The sequence below is a fragment of the Salmo salar genome, chromosome 13 (genome assembly GCF_965601325.2).
Source record: "Salmo salar chromosome 13, fSalSal1, whole genome shotgun sequence".
NCBI classification, from domain to species: Eukaryota; Metazoa; Chordata; class Actinopteri; order Salmoniformes; family Salmonidae; genus Salmo; species Salmo salar.
The window spans coordinates 47,082,034-47,099,315 of NC_138303.1; the positions used below are offsets into that span (position 1 = coordinate 47,082,034).

General features: G+C 42.3%; 2 protein-coding genes across 6 annotated transcripts in view; one reads left to right on the forward strand and one right to left on the reverse strand.

The window, feature by feature from the left end:
* tns2a (tensin 2a) overlaps positions 1 to 13,286 on the forward strand; it is a 55,376-nt gene extending 42,090 nt beyond the window's left edge. For 4 of the 5 annotated variants that reach the window (XM_014135669.3, XM_082960168.1, XM_014135672.3 and 1 more), the window contains exons 20-28: positions 345 to 1,393; positions 1,493 to 1,624; positions 1,754 to 1,846; positions 2,188 to 2,265; positions 2,589 to 2,669; positions 9,873 to 10,041; positions 10,209 to 10,277; positions 10,696 to 10,725; positions 11,442 to 13,286. In XM_014135669.3, the coding sequence (XP_013991144.1) occupies positions 345 to 1,393; positions 1,493 to 1,624; positions 1,754 to 1,846; positions 2,188 to 2,265; positions 2,589 to 2,669; positions 9,873 to 10,041; positions 10,209 to 10,277; positions 10,696 to 10,725; positions 11,442 to 11,583 (1,843 nt within the window). In that variant the 3' untranslated portion in view covers positions 11,584 to 13,286. The remainder of the gene's footprint in view (positions 1 to 344; positions 1,394 to 1,492; positions 1,625 to 1,753; positions 1,847 to 2,187; positions 2,266 to 2,588; positions 2,670 to 9,872; positions 10,042 to 10,208; positions 10,278 to 10,695; positions 10,726 to 11,441) is intronic. The other variant, XM_014135670.3, reaches the window with a different exon arrangement.
* On the reverse strand, positions 6,173 to 9,175 carry dhpr (Dihydropteridine reductase). The gene is made up of 7 exons (NM_001141387.1): positions 8,961 to 9,175; positions 8,283 to 8,375; positions 7,998 to 8,094; positions 7,659 to 7,799; positions 7,441 to 7,549; positions 7,267 to 7,350; positions 6,173 to 6,828 (listed from the first exon to the last, which is right to left on the reverse strand). The coding sequence occupies exons 1-7, from the start codon at positions 9,051 to 9,053 to the stop codon at positions 6,729 to 6,731; spliced, it is 717 nt and encodes a 238-aa protein (NP_001134859.1). The 5' UTR covers positions 9,054 to 9,175; the 3' UTR covers positions 6,173 to 6,728.
* Positions 13,287 to 17,282: the final 3,996 nt, after the last annotated feature.

Consider the following 17,282-nt stretch of genomic DNA (forward strand, 5'->3'; position numbering starts at 1 on the left):
AAGGCCTCATTAGTGTCCTACGTTTTCAAAACTGTGACCTTGATTGCCTACCGTCTGTAAGCTGTTAGTGTCTTAACGAACGTTCCACAGGTGTATGTTCAATAATTGTTTATGGTTCATTGAGCATGGGAAACAGTGTTTAAACCCTTTACAATGAAGATCTGTGAAGTTATTTGGATTTATACGAATTATCTTTGAAAGACAAGGTCCTGAAAAAGGGACCATTCTTTTTCTGCTGAGTTTAGTATACTGAAGTACCAGACAATTTCCTTAAATAAACAATTCAAAATGTCATGTAAGAATATATTGCATATCTCTCTTAAAATGACTTACTATTTTTTCAGGCCCAGTCTAGGTGTACAAGAGGATGAAGTTCGATCGACTGACATAGTCAACAGTGACTTTGAATCTGCCCAGTCTCAGGATAGGCCCGATAGTACTGCTGCTCAAGTGTCTCAGCTCAACCAGCAACACATCCCTGACCCCTCACAGTCTTCATCCGTGACACCCACACCTTCCCCCACCCAACTCAACAGCCACTGCACCACACCGACACATCCACCCTCACCCAACCAGCCCCAGAACCACTGTACCACACTCTCACCTACAACCAGCCAAGCCAGCAACCACTGCCTCCCCGTATCACCCACTCAGACCCCCCCTGAGAAAGTTAGCCCACCTGGTCCAGAGACCACCCTTCCTACAGAGACTGCTGCACTGCCTCCTCTTGCCCAGCACCAGCCACCCAACCCCAACTCTGCACCTGGCACAACGGGACCCTGCCCAGCTCAGGGCCAGTTGAATGGAGCATGTCCACCCAGGGAGCTGACCCCAGAGGTCCCTAAATCCATCTCCACTTCAGCCCCTTCCTCCCCCCAGCCTCCCATCAGCAGTCTGGAGGGCTCCCCCTCCTCAGAACCTCCTGTGCCTGGCTTCGCCACCCTGGGCCGGAGGCTGATGCTGGGCACTGAGCCCCCAGGACCCCTGCAGCATTACCCTGGCATGGAGGGCAGTGCCAGTGGGCACTCTTCAGCCCCTGAGGGACATGACACCCCCACCTTCCCCACCTCTGCCACTGGCTGCTGTGCCCAATCTGCCCCCCATGTGCCATACTCGGGCTACACTGCTGTCACCATCCCCCAGCCCCCACTCCCAGAGAAACGGCGGCAGTCTGCCCAGCCAGGATCACCTAATGGCGGGGTGGGTACCCTGAGGCCCTCCCTCTCACAGCACCATGTCACCTTCTCTCCAACGGTGGGGGAGATGGCACCCCCTGCAGGCCAAGGAGAAGGAATTCTATCTCTGGAAGGAGAGATGGCAGGCAGAGTCAGTGTTAAGTTTGTCCAGGACAGCTCACGCTTCTGGTACAAGCCTGGCATCTCCAGGGACCAAGGTAACTTAAGTTACTTTTTAACTCGTCATAAAGAAAGCTGTTTGACTGTTATGCAAAATGCATGAAACTTTTTTATGTCTATTTTCTGTTTTCCTGTAGCCATAGCTGCGCTGAAGGAGAGAGAACCAGGGGCGTTTCTTATCCGGGACAGCAACTCCTTCCAGGGTGCCTATGGCCTGGCACTGAAGGTGGCCATCCCGCCCGCTAACGTCAACAACCACAGCAGCAAAGGTATGACTCAACAACTGCCCGAGCATTTTGCCTTCATCTCAACACCCTACATTTCCTCGACACAAAGCACTTCAATTTCGGCTAGCTAATAGTGTTCTTCATGTTCTCTCCCTAACACACACATGGTAGCCAATCCATTAGAGCAGCTGGTGCGACACTTCCTGATTGAGACGGGCCCCCGTGGAGTGAAGATCAAAGGGTGTCAGAATGAGCCCCATTTTGGTGAGCTGTTCAATAAGAATAGTATACTCTCAGTTTTGGCCTATATTGTTTTAGTTTTTTTCAGTATTCAGCTATTTAGGCATTCAGTCATTATGTTCCATAGTTGTTGTTCCCAATGGATCATTTAGTCTAAGGGCTCTATTCAGTCCGTATCGCGGAAGTTCAGCATTACAGCGAGATTGAAATTTAAAGGCAATGTTCCCGCGTTAGCGGACTCTGCATTCACAGTAAACGCTGCATATGTCGGCTCAATCAAAAATTACCTTTACATTTCTATCGTGCAATCGGTAACAATTCAGCAATATAGATTGAATAGAGCCCTAAATGTCTGTGTTCCACAGGGAGTTTGTCTGCATTGGTGTACCAGCACTCCATCACCCCCATTTCCCTACCCTGTTCCCTACGGATCCCAGAAAAAGGTCTGCAGTCACTCACATTATGGGCTATTATTAGCTAGCCGGCTGGAGTCATTTTAATGGGAACCAGTCCCCACCGAAGTAAACATAAGCTGTTTTATAACCATTGATGCTAAGTACCCTCTCACAATCTAATCCCTAGACAATTTGTGTAATAATAGTACATAGACATTTTATGTTTGTAGCACTTTTCACTGATACATAATGCCTAGAATTATAACCTTCTGGCGAGGTTGAAATATTTCCAGCAATTTCCTCCAGATGGAGACAGAGTAAAGATACTGATTCAAATACCTTTATCTAATTTGTACATCCCTGTGTTGCAGATCCCATTGGAGAAATGCAGGCGCTGCAGTCGACTGCCAGTAACATGAGCACTGCTGCAGACCTGCTGAAACAGGGTGCAGGTGAGTTCCCTAGCCTAGTCAGTTATCACAATGTTCAATTACAAAAGGCTGCATTCCTGCTGTTGTTGGTGAGAGACCCTGTTGTGTGTGACATATATGAACACCATGGTGCTTTATAATGTAATACATCTTATTTTACACAGTATATAGGGCATACAATATGTTGTAGTCCATGCAACTGATAATGATGGAAGAAAGTCACGTTTTATACATTTGTATAATATACCAGTTTTTCTCATATTCATTCAACAGTAGGGTGACCATACGTCCTCTTTTTCACGGACATGTCCTCTTTTTGGACCTAAAAAATGCATCCGGCCGGGATTTCTAAATCGCCCAAAATGTCCGGGATTCTGCTTTTGCTTTCTACAGTCGCCATTCATTGTTTTGGGGTTTTTGCATTGCTTTGACCTTTCTCTTTAGGTCCCTCCTTCTCACACGCCACCATTGGTGGGTCATGTAGGCCTACGCAAACATTGGTCAAACTGCATATCAATCATTACCCTCACCATGGCAACAGCCAAGAGACAGAGCAGCAGCTTGCTTGTCAACAGTGGCACATGGCTCCAGAACAGCGTAAAAATGCCCAAACGCAAATGTAAATTCACAGACGAGTTACAGAGAAAATTCCCGTGTTTTCGTCTTGGTCGGGATCCATGTGAAGCAGAATGCATGACCTGCAAAGCTGGCACGTACGTGTCAGTGTCAAATAAAGGTGCTATAGCGACCTAGAAGCCCACATAAGCTCTGCAAAACACAAAATTGCAGCCAAATGAGAGAGTTCGTCAGGTAAATTAACTGACTATTTTGTGAGAGCAGGTAAAACAGAAGATGCTGTTACTGCTGCGGAGGGAGTTTTTGCATTCCACAACACGAAGCATCACAATAGCTACAGATCAATGGACTGCACGTCTGCCTTGTTAAAAAAGGCTTTCCCTGATTCCGAGACTGCGCGAAAATTTTCAGGCGCTCGTACTAAGACCGAAGCAATTGTTAACGCTGTGATAGCACCACATTCTGTCGACATAGCTCAGAAAGCACTAGAAGACATACCTTACTGTGGTGTTTCTACTGATGGGAGCAATCACGGTGCTGTGAAAATATTCCCTCTGCTTATTCAGTATTTTGATTGGAAGAATGGTGGTGTGCAAAGTAAATTAGTCGAAGTTAAAAACACTCCAAATGAGACAGCTGATACGATCGCGCAATACATCAAAGAAACACTGGAAAATAATGGGACTTTTTCCAAATGTATTGCATTTACAGGTGACAACTGCAATACAATGTTCGGGGGAATCCGGCGTGATGAAGAAGGAAAGAATGTTTTCGCAAACTTAAAGAAGTCATTGCAGAACAAGTCTTTAATCGGTGTAGGCTGCCCAGCACACGTCTTGAACAATTGTGTTCATTACGGGCCAGACACACTAGATGTCGATATTGAGAATATCATCTTCAAAATATGTCAATACTTTCACATCTACACTGTGCGCAGAGAATCTGAAGGAGAACTGTGAATTTGTTGATGTTGAATACAGAAGTCTCCTTTCTCACAGCAAGACGCGATGGCTGTTATTATTCCCAGGTATTGAGAGGCTGCTACAGATGTTTCCAGCCTTGAAAGCATTTTTGTCACAGGAAAAAACACCCTCCTTGATCAAGAAGTTTTTTTGAAGATGAGTTCAGTGAAATTTACCTTTGGCACATGCACTCACTCATGTGTGTGTTTCATTCACACATTCAGGAGATGTAAAGGGAGAGTAATTCAATTGTGGAAGTGAAGAACCTTTTGAACAAAGTCCACACCATGCTTCTTGAACGCAAGACCAATAACTTCATGTCCCTTACAGTTAAGGGACTATTGGCACAAAAGCACAAGGATGGACTTGGTAAGAATTGTGACCATTTCAGTGCTCAAGTACAGGGTCTGTACAGTTCATGCCTGGAGTATCTGGAGAAATGGATGGCACCCATGGAGGAGTTATCCTCTTTCATGTGGATGGATCTGAGTGAGACACCTGACTGGAATGACATAGAAGCCTGTATAAAACACCTGGGAGAAAAGGGGGTACCAATTGATGATGCAAAGTGCTTTGATCAGGTCACCAACCTGAAGAAATTCACAGAAAGGTGTAACAGTGATGGAGAGTTCAGTAATCTGCAAGCACACAAGAAGTGGACCAAATATTTTGAAAGGTCCAAAAGCATAGATTTTCATTCAGAGCTACTGAAGATTGCAGTTTTTCTTTGCTATTCCTTCTCACAATGCAAATGTAGAGAGAGTTTTTTTCACTGATGCAAAGCCAGTGGACAAAGGAAAGGAATCACTTGTCTGTTGAGTCACTGAAGGGGCTTCTGTGTACACAATACAACTTTAAAAACATGTCTTGCAAAGACTTTCATGCCTACTTGATTGGTAATCAAGGACTGTTGGGAAAGATTCGACCTTCGGGAAAGTATACCAGAGAGCATCAGGAGGACTGACATTATTTTTGACTGAAATAGTGGATTTTTTATAACTGTTTTTTAAATGTTATTTTAACCTATGGCCATGAAAAGAAAGGTGTTAAAAGCTAAACTATTTTTATTTTTTTATTGTTGAGGGCCAACAGTTGAATGGAAAGGATGTATTACTTTATGTACTAAAGTTCAATAACATAGTTGCATGGTTGTGAACGCATTGTATTTACCACCCACTGTGTCCGTCTGCCTCCCGCTCCCACTGTCCTCTTTTATGAAAACTAAAATATGGTCACCCTATTCAACAGTGACCTGCCAATTGCTAATGAAAATGCTTTTAAGCCTACCTCCACTTGTAAATTAAATCCATTCGTCTATCCTTCTGGATGAATGGAAAATTGTTTGCGGTGCATAATATCCATTTTGTCAGGTTATTGTTGACGTTAGCTGACACTCAGAGGATGCCAGCGCCAAACTATGTAGACGCCCCAAATAAGCACTGTTAATAAAAATGTTTAAAGGCAATACGCATGTGCAAACTATGAAATCCGCTCAATTAAATGAATGAAGCTAGCATCATGGAGAAGGCAGCAAAGCCCTATGCCTGAAACGTCCAACTGACTGGAGTGCATTTCAGTTAACGGGAAGGAAGGCACTGCATACGGCGATCGTGATGCACACCCTGGCAACTCGAGGTTTTGATGCAGTTTTAGTACATTTTAGGATTTGTGACAAATAAATTATTTTTTTTGCAAAAACAAATTAGATAACTGAAAAAAACAATTGTATTTTCAATTTGACTTTCATAACAGCTATTTTGATTAGATTGTCATTACAGAGTAAGCACTGTCTACCCTGACTGCACGTCACTGACACACACACAGAGGGTGTGTTTGAGCAGTAATGCTAACAAAGCTCACAGTAGATTTAGTCGGTGAGTGAAGGCGGGGGAGGTGCATCTGCGACAGTCAAAAGTTGGGACACTGGGGGTTTTCCAGCAGCAAGGCTCAAATCAATATGGCAGTGTCAACATAGCTGCTATTGTTAATAAAAGTTTATTTACAAGATGTTGAAATATACTTTTATGTACCCCCATATCACACTCACAAACTGAAAACATAACATGTGTACAATTAATTTGTTAGATCTTAAATATCACTTGTTTTTATTCCCTGTAGCTTTAGAATCATGGCAAAGGTGGTTCCTGTTTCAGTCACGTTCACGTGGGTCAACCAAAAACACTAATGATTGCTTAACTCAAATTTATAAAGCCCTTTTTACATCAGTAGATGTCACAAAGTGGTTATACAGAAACCCTGCCTAAAACCCTAAACAGCAAGCAATGCTGAATTAGAAGCACAAATGAAGAAGCACAATTATTTTATTCAAATTATTATTTTTTTTACATTTGTAAAGTTCATGCAATCGATATGTAGGCACATGTCGAACTATTTCTATCCCCATAATGCAGCACACTTTGAAAGGCGGTGACTGACTAGACAAAATGAATCTGCTTGAACGCACCCAGCATTAAGTAGTGTTGTGGTGATGACAGTGAGCAGATGATTGCGGAAGAGTGTGCACATACACGTGCGTGCGCCTCTACATCGGTGTGGCCTGTGTCTGGCCCTGTGATGTCACCAGCTGCAGCAGAGTTCCGGAGGCCGGTCGGTTCTCTCCTGTCGACCAGCCGTAGAACATTCTGGAACAACACAATTGAACATTCCATAGATCACAGCACGGTAGAACACCACACAGTATAACATTCTAAAACATCACATCAGACAGCACTGAATCACAACACGTTATTATATCACAGTACTGTGTTAAAGCAGTGCTTCTTAATCCTGATGCCAGGGATCCAATACCCCATTTTTGCCCTAGCACTGCACACATCTGATTCCATTATTCAAAGGTTTGATGATAAATTGATTAGTGTAATCAGGTGTGTAGTGCTAGGTGTCCTCCACCAGGATAGAGAAACTGTTACAGCATGGCTCTTGCAGCATCAGGGTTTTGGGTTCGATTCCGGCTGAGACCACCCATATGGAAATGTAAGCCGGCATAGCTAAATACTGTATATTACATCATTATATTATATTTTGTGTGGTGTGTATGGACAGCACTGTCGCACACTCACTCTGCCACATATTCCAGTGGTGTCCAGGAAGTGACATCAGCGTCAGGCATGCACTTCCTGTTCATAGGCGTATCCAAGGTAATGCTGTCAGAGAGTGAAAAAGATGATTACAGACTGGTGTGAATGTGTGCCCGTTCGTCGGTGTGTGTGTGTGTGTGTGTCTGTCTGTCTTACGGTAGTATAGTGACAGCAGCAGCTTGTGGAGGGAGGCCACTGTTGGTTCCCGCTAGAGACTGACATAGCTGGTGGACCGCTGCCTTCGCCATACCATAACCCAACATACCTTCACACACACACGCAGAGGAGGGAGAGAACAATATATGGAATCTACTGCTCACATTCTTAATGGATGCCAATCATAAAAGCCAGGCACAGTGTGTGTGTGTGTGTACCTGGGGTTCCGGTCAGGGCAGCCTGGGCTCCAGACAGTGTGAGCAGCCCCCCTTCTCTCAGGTGTCTGGTTGCTAGGTGACTGGAAATGGTTGATGTCCACACACTCTGCTTCCACATCAGATCACTGCTCTTATAGAGAGCTACACACACACACCACACACACACACACACACACACACACACACACACACACACACACACACACACACACACACACACACACACACACACACACACACACAATCATTGTCTTATACAGGGCTGAAGAGAGGGAAAGAGAGATCAGTGGTTGTGTGTGTGTGTGTGTGTGTGTCTGTCTGTGTGTGTCGAGCCCTGACCTTTAGCCTTGGCGCTGCCTCCGACCCATCCTCCCGCCACACACAGGATGGCATCCACCTTCTGGTCGCCTAGCAACGACAACACATCCGCTGTCACCTAGGCAACACACACACACTCCATGATCAACATGGGCATACATACAGCATATAACAGACAGTCTGGCTTAATGTCCTCTTCTTCCCTTATCTCCTTGCCTCATCTCCTTCCCTTCCCTCTGTGGTATTGAAGGAAATAGCTGAGGGAAAGAGACGAGACAAGGAGAGGAGGAGCGGGGAGGGTCTCACCTGTTCTGCCTGGTCAGTAAAGGAGTCGGTTGGTTTGACTAGGATGTTGGCGCTTGCCTCCTCATTGGCATTGATGTCAATACACGCCACCCACTGGAGAAACACACACAGTACTGTAGGCAGGGCTGCAATTTGAGTGTGGCTTCAGCTCCTCATATTCTATTTATTTAACCTTAGTTTGGTTAAAAGATCCTTGAGGTTAGAGAGTTCTTTAGCGAGGGGTACCTGGCCAGTTAAGACAGTTCCTAATTCTACTGGCACCAACGTTACACCTTAAACCTGGGGTGTATTAATTCCGCCAATTTTGTTTCAAAACGTTTCTTAAACGAAAGCAAACAGAACAAAACGGGGAGCGACTTACCTGGATTTGTCCAATAGAAACTCTCGTTTTAGGGGTGTATCATTAGTGCACACAAAGTAGCAAGCCGTTGCAAAACGTTTGGCAACGAAAACGAGCGTTTCAATTAGACAAATTCCATTCCGTTTGCTTTTGTTTGGTTCCGTTTGTTCCTAGTGAATACACCTTACAAGAGCTACCATAATAACAACACTATAAGTCTGACAGTCGGCATCAGTTATATTTCTATACTGTTCATATACCTGACGTTGTTGAAGCTAATATGGTTCATTGTAGCTTTACAAAGAAGAACAACAGTTTGTCTATCTGTCAATTCTCACCCAGTTTTTAGACTTGAAGTATTGAACACAAGTGGCTCCTAGTGCTCCTTTCCCGCCGTAGATAATTACTTTTCGTGCCTCTCCCGCCGCCATACCTATAGCTTTGTCTGGTACGTTAACTAATGTCCAGTAGTCTGTCCGCGGACAGAAGGGGCTGTTGTAGGTTCTAGAACTAGACTATAAACTCCTCCGTTCAGACTTTGCTCTTCCACCTGGTCGTCACTAGTTATCGCAGCCACAAAGTCATAATTATGGCTAAACCCCTCCTATTTCTACCATTTATCTTCTTAAAATCTGGCCTTAGTCTTAACCCTAAACACACTGCTAACATTATGCGTAACCTTAAGTTAAGACAGTTTTTTTGTTGTTGAGTTTTATCATGAATGTTTACGATTATAGGCATTTTTTTACTTTCTGGCTGTGGTAACTAGTGACAACCCTTCCACCAATGATCAGTTCACCCGGAACTAGTTACTAACCAAATACCGCCCCAGAGCCCGGAGGACCAATGGAAATTCTCCAAAGTGAAATCTGACCAATCACTAAAAGATTGTGAGCTCGTTTGCACAGCAGGGGGAGTTGGGACAATACCTCAGTGGTTGGGACGTCACAGTACTAACTTTCCGTGTTGAACTTAACTGTTCTGATACCGTACAAAAAAATAGAACAAAACGCACTGGAATTAATTCATCACTGTGATGTGAGCTGATATAATTCCTATGTGATGCATAATGCATTAGCTGCTATTGATACGCTATTGATACAGTACTATGTAATGCCGAATTTGAAAAACTTGCCTAGTTAAATAAAGGTTAAATAAATACAAATGTCGAATTTGAAACTAAATCATTCTCTCACAGTTCCCTTCCTGATTGTTCTGACTTTTTCCTGTCCCACCCCTCTCCTGTCCAGCCTGCAACGTGCTCTACCTGAATTCTGTGGAAACTGAGTCACTGACTGGACCACAGGCCATCTCCAAGGCAACCGGAACCACACTGGCACGAAACCCCCAGCCAGCGGCCACAGTGGTCCACTTTAAAGTGTCTTCACAGGGCATCACACTGACTGACAGCCAGCGCAGGTAACATTACCACTGACGAAATCATATGGTCTAAATGTCACCCACATAAATTTTCTTAGGAAAGAAAACAGGAAGAAAGGGTGTATGGATGTATTGTGGTAGATTAGTACATATGATAGTGATATCAATGGTCACACTAAATGGTCTTTCTGTCTGTCTATCTATAGGGTGTTCTTCAGGAGACACTACCCAGTCAACAGTGTGACTTTCAGCAGTATCGACCCCCAGGACAGGAGGTGGGCACTAGGGTAGCACACTAACACGAACCATTCACAAACAATTTAAATGTCAGTCAACCATAACATGAATTACATGAAGACTGTGCCCTTATGCGATCTAATACACCTCGGCCACACTGTTTATAAACCATCTCAGCTAACCATCTAAACAAGAGAAAAAATTGAGGCATTTCCATTCTGTCATCACCATATTCCATTCATCCTTTGCTGTAAACCTGCGCATGGATCTGTGTGTGTGAGCTTGAAATATGTGTTTCTGAGTGTGTGTGTGTGTGGGAGACAGAATGTGATGTGTTTATGCCTGGGCAATGCAGGCCGTGGCTGTGACTGCACCTGTACCCATGCCTGTGCTTGTTTGAGAGCTCTGTCTGTCAGTATGGGTCTTGAGTCCGGTCTGTCTTTCTCTTTGCTTCAGGTGGACTAACTCAGACAGAACAACATCTAAGTAAGTGCTCTATGTGTGTTTGTGCATATGTTTGTTTGGGAGTGTGATGTGTTTGTATGTGTATTGATCGGTGTGACATGATGTTTGATTATCTGCATGGCATCATATTGCTTTTGTTTCTTTGCCATCATCCCAGTAAATACAGTATCTGTTGATCACGGTCACGAATTCATGTTCACAAATATTCATGCTCACAGCTTCTGTTTTATGCCAGTTCATAGGCTTTATGTACATTTGTGTAGTTCGATTATTATTTATTTGTTATCGTATATTAGCTTAGGAGATATTATCATAGCCTAATCCACCATCCTGACCGCTACTTCACTTCACTGAATCCGAGTAGCAGAACATAATGTACTGTAAGCTCGCCAAAACGGATCTGATTGAATTGAGCCTTTAATCACAGAAGTCTCAGTCATAGTATTAAACCAGTAAGAATGGACATCAATATATCTAAATAGGGGCTTGATTCAATCCGGAACGCAGAATAATTGCAATATAGCGCAATTTATATTTAAAGGTAATTTCCGATTGAGCCGACATATGCCGTGTTTACCATGAATGCAGTTTCCGCAAACGCAAGAAACCTTGTCTTTAAATGTCAATTGCGTTATAATGCCGATCTTTCGCAGTCAGGTTCGAATCTAGCCTTAGGTGTGTATTTCTAACCCTCTAATATCTATTTCCTCTCTCCCCCTCCTCCTTCTGTTCAATAGGGTGTTTGGGTTTGTAGCCAAGAAGCCAGGCAGCATGGCAGAAAACGTGTGTCATCTGTTTGCTGAGCTCGACCCGGAGCAGCCAGCCTCTGCCATTGTCAACTTCATCAACAAGGTGATGTTAGGGCCGCAGCGCAGGTAGAGAACCAAGCCAAAGACCCGTCCCTGGTGTTACACTGCCAACAGTGTTACAACTCCCAAAGAGGAGGCTTCAGAAACAAATGCTTTACAGACCCACAAAGCACCATTGGCAGTGGCCTCTTCTCAAAGACTGAGTTTTGGAACCAAAAGGCTCAACATTTCAAACATGACTGCCATTTTGAATTATAGTCAAAATGTATTAGTTGTTTAAATGTCTAATGTCTAAAAATGTCTTAAAGGTCCAATGCAGCCATTTTTATCTCAATATCAAATCATTTCTGGGTAACAATTAAGTACCTTATTGTAATTGTTTTCACTTAAAATGGTAAAAAATAAAAAATGTTTCTCAGCAAAGAGCAATTTCTCAAGCAACAATTTTGCTAGAGCTGTCTGTGAGTGGTCTAAGCGGAAAACTTAAAAACTAGCTGTTATTGGCAGAGAGGTTTGGAACTCTCTTATTTGTCTATTAACAAATGTATCGCCTTGTGATGTCACCAGGCAGGCCAAAACTCGATCCCACCATAACAGGCGGATATTTCAGGCGGTCCTTTCAAACAGCTCTTAAACTAAAATGGCATTTATCATTTTCACAGTATTATTCCAACCTCAGTGTGGAAATACATATAAAACACAGGAAACCTAGTTTTTGACGGCACTGGGCCTTTAATTTCATATTGCCTTAAAGTTACCAAAGCCTTGTCGTCACTTGCTAGTCATTTAAGGTTTCAGATATGCAATAAGCAGCCTAGTCCACCCACAGGCCTACCAAAGACTACACTTAATTACAGATAAAACTTGCCTCAACCCTGTCACTCTCCCCAGTATAAGTCAAACAAAATGTTGAAGATGTAGTCCTACAGTAGGCTACAGTAGAAAGTAAAAGTGAATGTGAGAAACGTCTATTTGTAATGTGCAAGGGAGAGAGTGTATGTGGTTAGGGTATCAGTGTGTGTAGAGGCTAGGGCACAGATATGGTCAGTAATAGAGATTATGGGGTATTGTTATGTTTTGTTCACATGTACGTTTGTATGAATTGTACTCTAGAAAGAAAAGTTTGTAGTAACCAAGGAATAATGGTGTGCCGCACCAATGCCGTCTCTAATGTATTGTATTTATACCTATGGCTTTTTCTGTTAAGAGCAATACACAATAATATTGCTGCAAATAGTCATTTTGTTCTATTCCACAATTTTTTTGTGGGTCAATTATCTAGACTATGGGGCAAATACTAGTCCTTATTATACAGTATAACATTGAGAAATGTATTCAAACATTAAAAACAAGACAAGAATAAGTCACAATATCAATGTAACTCCCACATATATTTTTACCTGTATGACTTTATGTACAAAGTTAACACACAAAGCAGACCGTTGTCTAAGGTCCTATGTACTTAACCAAAGACAGAGCACTCCTGTATTAAGATTTAATCGTTCATATTTTTAAGCTTCATGTATTTGTATTCTTAGTGTTTTGCATTGTTTTTGTAAGAAATAGAAAGACACTACTTTGTATGACAGCGGTAATATATTGTGGTCTGTTTTCTTATTGATCTTTATATGTAGTAATATATTTTCTCACATGCAGCTAGGACAAAAGGAAACATTTGTAAGAAAATCTGTTATATGCTATTTTTTAAGAAAGCTTTGTATGCACAAATGAAGAATATAATAAAAAAAAAAATGTAAAAATTGTGGTACCAAATCTGACTTTGCTCATTGGATTTATTATCACTAGGTTTCTAAACTGTACTCCAGAATTTAAAGCCTTATGTATTTTGCTTAATTTTTTCAAGAGCAAGAATCAGGCCTGAAAACAAAGATGTCACAAACAGAGGAGACACACAGACAGGTCCCAAAAAATAACCATCTTTATTAGTTGAATTATTTTTTGCCATTTTAGAATTCTGCATTTGAAAAATATAAATGTATTCAAAAATATCTAAAAAGCAAGATACATCAAGTTATTTTTTTACATCGCACATCATCCATTTTAATTTCACCTTTCTCCATTGTAGCCTCGTCCCATGATCTTTGTGCTCTTGTCAACTCATTGCTGTCATTTTCATGCCAACTCCCTGTCAGTCATTGTCAAACAGACAGGCACTCAGGCCATCTCTATTGCCATTTAGTGCAATAACACTCTTCAAATTAAACAGCCAATCCGCAAACTTGGAAATACCACACAAACGTACAACTTTTTAACGTTCTCGAAATACAACTCTGAAACTACATTTCAAGCCATTACATTAGCTTATTCTATGTAGGTCTATGACAACAAGAGGGTGTGCTTTGGAATGTAAACAACATTAGCAGGATGCTCAACATAATAGGACAGTGAGTGAGTTCATGTAATTAAAGTTATCCTGACCTGGTTAATACCACAGCAGTTGACATTACAAAGATCCCTTTTACAAGCCACTACGGAGTTATGTCCAAGCTGGGCCTCCAGACAGACGTCCAGACGTCAATGCAAATAGTCTGGGTAGCCATTTGACTAGATGTTCAGGAGTCTTATGGCTTGGGGGTGAATGGGCAAGACAACATTTCTAAATGCCTTTGAGCAGGCTATGGTAGTAGGTGCTAGGAGTAACGGTTTGTGTCAGAAACCGCAACGCTGCTGGGTTTTTCACACTCAACAGTTTCCCATGTCCATCAACAATGGTCCACCACCCAAAGGACAACCAGCCAACTTGACACAACTGTGGGAAGCATTGGAGTCAATAAATTGCCTTAAGCACATCCCTTAACTAGTCTTGTCAAGTCCCCTATATAAATAGCAAAGAACAAATCTCCCTTCTTGCGCAACACAATGTCAGTCGCTTTATACATTGTTACTATGCCAAGCACCTTAAATCACATGAACCCACGCTAAAGGACCTTCCTAAAATGTTATAGGATGCTCTCAATGTTACAAATAAAACGACTAGCACAGCAGGATACAGTCATAATTCAGTAGTAACACCAGTTACTATGATCAAGTCAAGGTTAACTAATTAACTCCTAAAATCAAGGATGTTGAAGCTACAGGAGGCTGTAAATTAGTCATACCCTGAACATCAGTCAAATGCACAACAGTTAAATATAATTTACTGAAGAGCTAATGTTTTATGCATTGACGTAGGCAAGTGATCAAGCCTAATAATCCTGCAGTCGAAACAAATGCTCGGACTGAATTGGTTCTTGTGGTCTGGCTACCAGCACCTTGGCGAGCACCAATGGTCCCTGTGACCCTATCACTCATCACTGTGGCTGGTGGTGACTGTAGTGGGTGGGGGAGGGAGTTTTACTGCCACGGTCTGCGTGGGGACTGGTGAACCGTGGAGTTGGAACCACAGTCAATGTAGCGGTAGGCTTCCAGGGTATTCTGGGTCGTGCGCACCATGTAGGAGGTTTTCTCAGACGTCCTGGGAACAAAGAACACAATTCTGATGAACAATTGAATAAAAAATAAGTCAATATCAGAGAAGGTAAATGCATGAGGACATAATGGCAAGAAGTAGAGATGGAAGGAGGTAGGATATGCTTAATGCATGAAAACCACAGTATTGTGAACCTTGATACTTGCCATGGTGCAGAAGGCACTGAAGGGTGAAAAGGGTGGTTAGGACCTGTTCAATTTTCAGCAGCTCGAACCCGCTCGCGTCTCTCAACTTTGGAAACGAAGTTAAAATGAACTCCACAAATTCTTGTGAGCTTTCTCAATTACCTGTGAGATAATGACAAACAAAAAATATAACTTGCAAACCTGATTTTCATCATTATATACACTTTTTATTACAGATTTTATTAGGTACATCTATCTAGTACTGGGTAGGACCCCCTTTTGCCTCCACAACAACCTGAATGATTGACGGTGTTGTACATTAAGAGATGCCCTTCTGCACACTACTGTTTTAAACAGCTGTTATTTGAGCATTTGTGGCCTTTCTGTTAGCTTGAATGAGTCTGGACATTCTCCTCTGACCTCTCTCATTAACAAGGTGTTTTTGCCCACAGAACTGCCACTCACTTCTTATCGCACCATTCTCTGTAGACTCTAGAGACTGTAGTGCGTAAAAATCCCAGGAGGGCAGCTGTTTCTGAGATGCTGGAATCACCATGTGTGGCACCAACAATCATACCACGGTCAAAGTTGCTTAGATTACGCATCTTGCCCATTCTAATGTTTTTGTCAAACAACAACTAAAGCTCTTTACTTTATAGATTGAGTTGCAGGCAGCTACATTATTCTCAGAGGAGCAGGCTATTTGCGTTAAAATGCAGGTATACCTAATAAAGTGTACATCTCTAACTGACAGGACCTTCAAAATGGTCTGATATCTGGGCCAGCTGTCCAGCTTCTTGCACTATGGTGCAGATCTATGATCACATTTCCCCTGTCTATATTCTATCCTTATTCTTTGCTAGATAGCAAAACTGACCCTAGATCAACACCCATGCTCTGAGAAGCTTGGTAACTACATGCCCAGATTAGCTTTAATGACATGAGTAGGATTTAATATTTAATAGCCATAGAAGTTCAAGCTTCTCAGAGTACGGGTGCCGATCTAGGATCAGTATTATACACTATGCAAATTGAATTTAAACATGCAAGAATCTCTTAATAATTCAACAAGAAACTCCCTATATTTTCAAGTTATACGTTCTAAAACGTAGGATTTGTGCATGCCTATGTACATCACAAAACAAATTGTCACAATATTGCACAAAACAATTTGGTTCACTCTGTTGATTGACTTTAAATGTCTGGTTGAGGGCTCCCTTTTGGCTATCAAGTGATGTGAACATGATTCTTTGATTTCAAAAATACATTCTCAACCAATAGATCAGCTTAGCTTGAGTTATGTTGTCTAATATTTTTAGTACACTAGGCTTATGCACAAGTAAGTTAGGCTTACTGGCAAGTAAGTTAGGCTATATAACAGAAAATGAAGTGATATGTCAGTCGTCGGAGGCACATTCTTACTTTACACTTGGTTATAAATTATATAATATAATATGAATTATAATACATTCTTTGTATGTTAGCTAACTCACCATCAACAGGGTGTAGGCCTACTCGACCCCCTGAAGCGCCAGATGGAGTGCTAGATGAAGTGCCAGATGGAGTGCTAGATGAAGTGCTAGATGCAGTGCCAGATGAAGTGCCAGATGCAGTGCCAGATGAAGTGCCAGATGGAGTGCCAGATGAAGTGCCAGATGGAGTGCTAGATGAAGTGCTAGATGCAGTGCCAGATGAAGTGCCAGATGAACTTGCTGTTGACAATGAAATTGTACAATACAAATTATCAGCATTCACCATTAGGCCTAGATATCCACAGCATAAAATATGTAGCTATAAACTTTCATTCAAACTGCAGAGGAGTATATTGCTAAGTTGCCCATGCTTACTTCTAAACTTGACCGCACCATTTCAGCAAAAACTGGCAATCTACCTAGGGACATCTTCTAATATTCTCTTTGTGGACTGCTAGACAATTCACCATGCTCACTAGCTAACTAATGCTACAACATTTGAGTGAAAAGCAAATTATTAGAGCTAGCTTTAGCCAGTCTGCACTCTTCACTTTGGTGAACATGTGCTCCTTTGGCCAGTCTGCTTGCTAAGTTAACGTTAGCGGTCTGAACATGTGGTTTCTATGTGCGCAAAAAGTACACATCAAATAATGTTCAACTGATGCCCAGCAAAAATCTAATT